The sequence below is a fragment of the Phyllostomus hastatus genome, unplaced genomic scaffold, assembly GCF_019186645.2.
Source record: "Phyllostomus hastatus isolate PE091 unplaced genomic scaffold, TTU_PhHast_1.1 phas_contig_551, whole genome shotgun sequence".
In the NCBI taxonomy this organism is placed as follows: Eukaryota; Metazoa; Chordata; class Mammalia; order Chiroptera; family Phyllostomidae; genus Phyllostomus; species Phyllostomus hastatus.
The window spans coordinates 375,411-384,417 of NW_025333909.1; the positions used below are offsets into that span (position 1 = coordinate 375,411).

The 9,007-nt window shown below is 51.1% G+C and overlaps 1 protein-coding gene across 3 annotated transcripts; it reads right to left on the bottom strand.

The window, feature by feature from the left end:
- Positions 1–1,249: 1,249 nt before the first annotated feature.
- GJB1 (gap junction protein beta 1) lies at positions 1,250–8,613 on the bottom strand. Of its 3 annotated transcripts, none has more exons than XM_045847430.1 (2): positions 8,480–8,613; positions 1,250–2,752 (listed from the first exon to the last, which is right to left on the bottom strand). In XM_045847430.1, exon 2 carries the CDS (start codon positions 2,734–2,736, stop codon positions 1,885–1,887), a length of 852 nt encoding a protein of 283 aa, XP_045703386.1. In that variant the 5' UTR covers positions 2,737–2,752; positions 8,480–8,613; the 3' UTR covers positions 1,250–1,884. The 3 variants fall into 3 exon arrangements, with proteins under 3 accessions (XP_045703386.1, XP_045703385.1, XP_045703387.1); XM_045847429.1 differs by having other exon boundaries at positions 8,455–8,576; XM_045847431.1 differs by lacking the exon at positions 8,480–8,613 and adding an exon at positions 3,141–3,162.
- Between the last annotated feature and the right edge of the window lie 394 nt (positions 8,614–9,007).

Sequence of the window (9,007 nt, forward strand, 5' to 3'; positions counted from 1 at the left end):
CTTTTTTAAAGGAGGAACAGCCTCCAATGAGGAAACCTTCTGTGCTTTCTGTAGGAAGGAGAGACTGTTTCTAGAACACAGCAATTGTGATCAGACGTTCTCTTCCTTTCTACGCTTCCCACGTGGAGTCAGCACCCTCTGAGAGGGAGTGGCAAATCATTATTATTTTTTTTCTGTTAGGAGGTAGGAAAGCTGAGGAGAGAAATTTGCTGTGGGGGAAACTTACTCTGAGGGGCCACGGGTGAGGCTGGGGAAGACTTTTCGGAATCTCTGGGGCACACCGTGTTTAAGGGAGCCTAGAGTTGTGCGAGGCCAGCCCTATTTGTTCATGAGGAAACTGAGGCTGGGGGAAGGCAGTGCCTTGTTAAGAAGTGACAGAAGCAGGACTAGAACTCAGTTTTGTCAAGTCCTAGTTTGGGGCTTTTCCCAGCACAGCTGACGCGGGGAGGGGAGTTGAGTTCACCTGCTGCTTTGGAGAGCGAGGTGGTTGAGGAGACTGTTGCTATGCTATATTTGACCTGTGGTGGAAACATCTCTGGGGTGGGTGGTATTGGTCCCTATAGGGAAGGAACGAGGAGGAGGGGAGAATTAGGAGCTAGGTCCAGAGAAAAGGGGTCAAGGTCACTGCACAATTGGATGGGTGGCTTGAGGGGCATTAGTTCTCCTAGAATGCTGAATTTCAAGCAACGGAGGGGACAATTTCTTCCAGGAGTGCAGAGGAGGGAGCTTCACCAAGATACTGAGGCAATGTGTGCTCCTCTCCAAGACCTGCAAACTTGATCATTTCCTCTTTCTCCAGAGGGAGTTGTCATTTTCATCTTTTCAAACTCAGAGGAGGGGGCCCAAGGGAACTTTCTGAGGCGATGTTAATGTTTTCTAACGTATTAATGGTCACGTTTACAAAACTGTATGCAATTACCAAAACTCAATAAGCTGTGTAGTTAAAATGGATACAAAATAAATAAACTCAGAGTAAGGGAGGGACTTGGACCCCAATAAAGCTGTTATGAAAAAACAGAAAAACAAACCCCCAACAAGTCAAAACAACAGAACCCAGGAGAGAACAGCTCAAGGTCTGGTTTTGCAGGCCAGGAGGGCGGTGGCTTCTTATTTGCAACTTCAGCTTCCCAAATCCCTGAGTCTTTAGCCCACTCCTTTCTTGATCAGCAACAGCCAAGGCCAGCTCACCGGGGGGAGGTCAAAAGTTGCAGGAGAAAGAACTGGACAAACACACAAAACCACCTCTTCGTTTCCTGTAAAATTCTGTTTAATGTGTAACATTTCAGGCAGAGAGAGGCCTTGGGGAGTAGAGGCAGAGGCAGCCCAGCCCAACCCCCACTCCAATTTATCTGCCTGCTTCTTTCTCCCTCCCTAACTCCTCCACCCCAGACTCGTCCTCCTTTTCCTTGAGGCCGCGAGCACTGCTCCTCCTTTTCTTGCTACCCTCCCTTCTCCACCCACAGGCCCACAGCACCCTCCCTGCACCGCACTTGCTTGATTCCCTCTCCACTGATGTGACTCCAGAAATAGGATATCTGACAGCACAGGGTTAAGATTAGTTTCATCATTGGAGATGCTGTCAGAGCATCCTATGTCTTGTCCCCAGTGGTCCCAGGGAGATGGAGAGGGAAGAGGAAGGAGAGCAGACCACAGGAGCTGCCCACACCCCCAATAACCTTGAGCGTGGACTTACGTGGCCTCAGGCTCCCCACCCCTTCAGCACCTCAGACAGAATGCCCCAGGGAGGATGGGAGTTGGGAGGGGAGGGAGGTTTTGATGGAGCTCTCCTCTGCAGGCAGCGGCCTGTGCACCAGAAAGGGAGAAGGGGGCACAGGCCCAGGGCAGGGTGGGGCGGTGGGATGGGTTGTTGCCTGGTATGTGGCATCAGCAGGCAGAGCAACGGTCGCTCTTCTCAGCCAGCCCGGCCCCAGTGCCCGGGCTGCGTCGCAGTATGTCTTTCAGGGAGCCGTCCTGCTCACTCAGCAGCTTGTTGATCTCATTCTGCTTGTATTCAGGTGAGAGGCGGTGGCCGAAGCCCGAGCCCTTGCGGGAAGGCGGATTGGAACGTTGCCGGGCTCGGCGGGCACAGGCCCGGATGATGAGGTACACCACTTCAGCCACGTTGAGGATGATGCAGATGCCGGAGGCGACCAGCATGAAGACGGTGAAGACTGTTTTCTCCGTGGGGCGGGACACGAAGCAGTCCACTGTGTTGGGGCAGGGGTAGATGTCACACTTGACGAGCCGCATCATGGCGTAGCCCGGGTAGAGCAGGTAAAAGACGTACATGAAGGCGGCTTCAAACAGCAGCCGGAAGACCACACTGATGATATAGGTCCACCACAGTGTCCCTGAGATGTGGAACTTGTGCCTCTTCACCTCCTCCATGTGGAGGGGGTCCCCATGGCCCTCGAGTCGCAGCATTTTCTTTTCTATGTGCTGCTGGTGAGCCACGTGCATGGCCACGAGGAGAGCTGGGGTGGAAACCAAGATGAGCTGCAGAGACCACAGACGCACGTGGGAAATGGGGAAAAACTGGTCGTAGCAGACGCTGTTGCAGCCGGGCTGGAGGGTGTTGCAGATGAAGGAAGACTTCTCATCACCCCACACACTCTCCGCAGCCACCACCAGCACCATGATTCTGAAGATGAAGATGACTGAGAGCCATACTCGGCCAATGGCGGTAGAGTGCCGGTTCACGCCACTGAGCAAGGTGTACAAGCCCGTCCAGTTCATCCTGCCTCATTCACACCTGCAACACAGGAGCCACAAAGCAAGCTGTCAGAACAGCTGGGGCAGAAGGCTGGTCACCATAACACCGCCTGACAGCCCCCAGCCCTTTCAAGAACCAGTGATGGGGATGGAAAAAGGAGCTGTGGCTTCTCTTATCACCCCATCTCCCTTGCCAGCCATTCCTCCTCCTCTCCCTCCTCCTCTTCTTCCTCCTCCTCACTCACTCACTCACTCCACTTGACTTCCCTGAGCCCCATCTCCCTGTTTTCCTTTCATCCAGCATTCTTTCCGCTCTAGCCCCTTTCTTTGCCACGCCCATCTCGTTCTGCCTTTAGCCGTCCTCTTTAGCTCCCCATCCTCCAGCTCCTTAACTCTGGACCTGGGGCAAACCCAAACAGCCCTGTTACCTTGGGGAGTGCCTATCCCTGAGGCCACCCAGACAGGTCCCCTATGGTCTCATGTCTGTGCCGGGGGAGTGGTCCCTGGGTCCGCGCCTGCGTCCCAATTCATCACCGCCCGGTGCTGGGGAGTCATATGCTGCTTTATACCCAGTGTCTGCACAATGGGACCTTTGTGGGGCTCTGAACAACGCCCTTTAGAATTCAGATCAAACGCCCTGACTTCCGCCCACCCTACACACAGAGCACTTGTGTCCCAGCGCCGGACACCCAGCCTGCACCCACCTGTTCTGTGCCCGCCCGGTCCATCGCCGCACCCGCCCCATAGCCCCACCAGGAGAATGGCCACGGTGGAGGGGGAGGAGATGGAACAAAGACAGGTACATGTAAGAGGGGACCCAAGGGGACCTGAGGGAACCAGGACGCTCTTTGCTGAGGTCCTTCCCTGTGACCCTGCTGGAAACTTAGGGTCTGTGGGATTTTTCCTAGGCTTAGATCCCCTCCAGGGTGTGGGTGAGCTAGAGGAGAGGAAAGGGAGCTCCTATTTATTAAACCAGGAACTGTGTTAGGCGTTTTCCCATGCATTCTTTCTTTTGACCCACTTAGCCAGCCCCTAAGGAGTGTTACCCTACTCTTTCCAGATGAGGAAGCTACAGCTCAGTTAAGTTAAGTCCCTCACTCCAGGGCACACAGCGTGAAAGTGTAGGGGAAGATGAAACACCAAAGGAGCTGAAGCAGAAGTCAGGGCTCTTTCCACAGTATAATTGTGCTTTTGCAGATGGTGTCAGCAAAAGCCAAGACTAGCCGATAGTAACAACAGCAACAACAACAACAACAGCCAAGGCTAATGCTACCCATAAAAGTACAAGCAACGTGGAAGTTGTCGACTTGTGGGTAAATTCCAAATCCAGTGTCATGGAGCATATTGTGATGGTCCCTCCTTGAGCTTCTGGAAAGGGAACCCATACAGAGGGTGGACGGATGGGCACATGGTGAGAGAGACTAAGCCAGGAAGAGAAAGAAAGAGTTAAGCAACCAAATAGAAAGGTAGAAGATGGAATCTTGGTTCTGCACCCAATAAGGCCTTGGACTGGTGACGGAACTTCTCTGGGCCTGCTTGCTTATCTACAAACGGCATTAATATCCAGGGTTATTGTGAGATTCAATGAAGCAACTCGCAGAAGTTCTTAGCCCAGCTCTACTTTCATAGTTGCTGATCAGGAGAAACAAGAACCCTTACGAGGAAGAAAAAACAATGTGCTTTTAGGGGACTAAGTGGGCCGCCAAACCCAATATCCCTGTTTTTTTCTTCCCAATTCTGTTGTTGACCTATGGTGTCCATCTGAGATAGAACAGGCTGTTCCTTCGCTGCCCTGCCTCCGATGTCTAATGTACACTGTGACCTCCTGGTTTCTCAAGCTTGCCAATTGCTCTAGGGAAGAAATTCTCTCTAGCTCTTAGACAGGCAAGAAGGCCTCCCCCTACCTCCCACCACTTCGGCCATTAAGTTATAGGGAGGTCATGTTAGAAGCAGGGAAGTAGATGTAAGGGGAATACAGGCCTGTACTTGCAGGAAATGCAGGGCATTTCCTGCCCCCAGTGCAGGGGCAGTAGTTGCGGAAGAAGCCCCATCTCCTGTTCTGAGTGGTTCTTTCTGTTCCAGGGGGAAAGGGGAGGGGTATTAGCAACTGCAAACGTTGGGGAATGGGGCTGGGATGGGAGTAAAAGATAGAAAACTGTACTTGAACAACAATTAAAATTAAATTAAATAAAAAAGTTGGGGAATGAGATGAAAGAGACTAGGGGATGAAGAGACAGTCCATGGGACATAGATTGCTTTTTGGAGCAAGGGTTCTTCATTTAACTTAAAAAATGATTACTGAGTTGCCCTGGCTGGTGTGGCTCAGTGGGTTCAGCACTGACCTGTGAACCAAAGGGTCACCAGTTCAATTCCCAGTCAGGGCACATGTCTGGGTTGCGGGCCAGGTCCCCAGTAGGGGGCATGCGAGAGGCAACCACACACTGATGTTTCTCTCCCTCTCTTTCTCCATCTCTTCCCCTCTCTATAAAAATAAATAAATAAAATACTTTAAAATAAGAGATTAGTGAGAGTATGCTGTGGGCCTAAGGCAGCGTGAGGAAGTATAAACACAGGGACCCTTTCCCCCAAGCCTAGGGTTCTGAAGGCAGACCTGCTCCAGGAGGCACCACGGTTAGCTGTAAAGAAATGTTTCGTCTGGTGAGACGTTAGATTCAAGCACACGTGGTCAAGGAACACTGAGAATAATTGTTTCCTGAGTATCTGTTATGTGCCAGGTCTTTTGCATGTGCACTATTTCCTGTCAAACTCAGAACAACCCCTCAAGGTAGGTGTTGCTTTGAATCCTCATGTCACAGATGAGGCAAATTGCCATAAAGCAAAGTGAAGAGACAGCCCTGACCAGTGTCAGGGCTCCGTGGCTTGGGAGTTGTCCCACAGAGCGAAGGGTTACCAGGTCTATTCCCAATCAGGGCACAAGCCTGGGGTGCAGGTTTAGTCATTAGCTGGGGTGCCTACGAGAGGCAACTGGTCCAAGTTTCTCTCCCTCTGTTTCTCCTCCCCTTTCCTTTTTTCTAAAAATAAATAAATAAAATATTTTTTTTTAAAAGAAAGGTGAAGGGATTTGTACAAGGGTCACAAGGGTTGCACAGTTAGCACATGACCGAGCTGGGATGTGAGCCAGGCCAAGTCGACTCCAGAGCCCATACTCTGTCCCATAAGCTCTACTGCTTTTGGCTGCAATTATAATTTTCTTTCTGTGTTTTTCGAAACAGGGGCATTCAGAAGTGGCCTGGCTTTTATTGTCCTGTGGTTCCTTCTCCCCGTTTTCTATCAATGGACAACTCTTTTCCTCTCCTTCCTTTCCAGGCCTTTCCGCTGCATCCTGATTTTGTTCGGGTTTCCCTTCCTTAGCATTCTTGCATGGCTCATTCAAAGTCCAAAGCAAACGTCAGCTATTCTCTGCTCTCTGTTCCTCGTGGCGCCCCACAAGCAGCCTGGCCACCTCCGAGTTTCTAGGTTCTTGTAGCTTTCAGCCTCTCCTCTTTTTGAGTCCTCTGGGACGTAGCCAGTAGCTCCTTTGGGGCCCCTAAGGACCCTTGTGTGGGCACTTGGATCTCCAAGTTTTACTTTCCCACTTGGAAGGAAAGAAAGCTGATCCTTATGTCAACATTGTACCTGAAGGCTTAAAAAAAAACCTTTCAGGACAGTGACCTGATTTTGAAATCCAAACTCTTGGTGTGACTTTGGGTGAAAGTCCAATATTGATATGCTTTGTGTCGCTCCGGGCGTGTCTTCCCTCATGTTTAATCAGACAAGACTTCTCCGGCCACGGCAGGCTCTGACCTTGTTCTCAAATTCAGATTCGCCCAAATGCTCAAGAACAGGTCAAAATCGGGAGATTGCCCTTAGTCCTTACCTCAGTCCTGTAATATTGTCCCCATTTTTCAGGCAAGGAAGTTGAGGCTCAGGGAAGTTAAATAACTTGCCCCGGTGACAACTGCTCTGCTGCTAAATGGGAGTCAAGTTTCAAGCTTAGTTTCCTGGCATGTCAAAGCCTTTGTATGTACATTGCACTGCCTTTGCCAGCCTCTGTTCCTTTAAAGACTTTATATTCTGAGACTAGGCCCACATGTCAAAATCTTGTACTACTTCCCACATGTGCTTGTATGTGTGGGTGCATGCACACACACACACACACACACAAGCACATGCTCACGCACACACATGTGCATACGCATTCATCAAGTCCCTCTCTTTCCGCCCCCTCCCCACCCCTCCTTCCAACTACAGGAAATCCTTGTTTTCTCCGTTTGGTCAAGAGGAGCCTGCCTGGGCTGAATGAGGTTACACTTAGCCTCGGACTCCATACTTCCCCTGCTTCCCTACCATTTCACCCCATTTCACAGGCAGCTCTGGCCAGGTGAGGACAGGCGGCTTTCTGTGAGAGTAACTTCTGAATTTCAGGCTGCCTTCATCAATTTGGCATGGCTAAGGCCAAACCCTTCCAGCCCTCTTCCTCTTCCGCTGCTTCTCTTCCCTGCCTCAGTCCTGTGCTTCCACAGCCCCTCAGTCATTGCCTTGTCCCCTCTACCCTGTACCCCTCTGCCACATGTATTCTGTGGCTAGGCCTGGGTCAGGGCCAGTGTAGCCCATTCCAGATTTCTCCTTTCCTCGCTCTGCCATGGTCTTTTCATACAACTCCTGCTACTTTCAGCTTCCTCACCGAGACCCACCATTGGACTTATCTATACCTTCTCACTCTTCCATCAACTATATGACTTCCTGTGTCTCTCTCTACTTTGGCGTATCAGCACAGCCACCATTCATGGAATACTTAGGGTGTGCTAGAGGGCTGGGTTTATTTATTGTCACAACAGCCCTGTGAGCTATGGGTTATTTATTGTCATCAGTTCACACATAAGGCAAGGGAGCCTTAAAGAAGCTAAACAACTTAATCACACAGCTGGTAAGCAAGCGCTGGAACTCTTGTTAGGATTCATGTCAGTCCCTCACCAAAGCTTGGGCCCCTTCCCCATTGCTCCCTCCACATCTGCTGCATCCACATCTATTTTCTATGCATTCAAATCCCTTTCTTATCTCTAGTCTCCCCTTATGCCATTTTCTAAGTCCCTGCATTCTGCCATACCATTCCCAACAGCTGGAAAACTTTTAAACAGTTGGAAGGCTACCCCTCCTTTAGATATCCAAATCATCATTAACTCCAAGCTCTGCTTAAGTCTGCCTGCCTCCCACAAAAAGATGGAAATGCATGCTCCCAAATCTCAGCCCTATTGGCTGGCCCTCTACACATACTAAGTGCACTGTATTATCTGCCTGCAGCCCCCACGTTGGTTGCACGGCTGGTTTACCTTCTAATCAGGGAAGGAAAGGAGCACCTGGAAGTGCCCCACAGTCTCACTGAACCTTAGCCCCGTGTGGCAGAAAATGCTTTAAAGAGATACACATAGCCGACCTGTAGCAGAGGGCTCCTCAAGTCCTCCTGGGAATTCAGTTCTTTGTGAGGGACGAGGGGCATTCTTGGCTGGGGAAAGAGACTGGGAGGAGAAATGACTTGGAGCCTGGAAAGAGGATAAGAGTTGGGGGCTACAAAGAGAGGCTAAGCAAGCCTGCCACCTGGCAGGAGGGGCCTCCCTCCAGCTCAGAAGGCAGTAAAGAAAGGATCTAAGTGGCTGAAAGCCAAGGCCAAGAGAAGACAAGACTCAGACCGCTCCCCAGACCCCATTCCTGTTCCCTGTGCCACACCAGCATCCACTTGCCTACCTCTCTCAGCCCCCGGCTTCCTCACCTGGCTGCTGCTGCTGTTCTTTCCCGGGAATGCCTGCAGACGTGTCTGCACTAGGCTACCAGGTAGTGTCAGTCAAGCCAAGGGGAGGGGCAAAGAACCCAGGGCCTTGCCACTTGTGGCTCATGGCCCAAGACAAACATTAACCAGCCCCACTTCCTCTCACGCACAATTATTAAGACCAATCCCTTGAGCTTCCAATGGGTTTGGATAGACAGATCACAGAGCCTAGAGTTACTACCCTGTCCCAGAAGGAGAGAGGCATCGTTGTCACCCATGTGCCCACATTTAGCCCATCTCTTCTGGGAGACTGAATGGCATGGACCTGGACTCATTAACAGCCCTCAGCCTGCCCCCACCCCTGGCCACAGGTAGACTGAATGTACTGGCGAGCTGCAGAGAGGGTTCCCATGCTCCCTTTAACCCTTACAGCTCCCAGCCTTTAAAGGGATATGGCTCTGGGGAGGAAAAAAGGCATGGGCAGTACTTACTGGCACTTTGAGATCCAGGCAGGGATGACACTACTTCCCT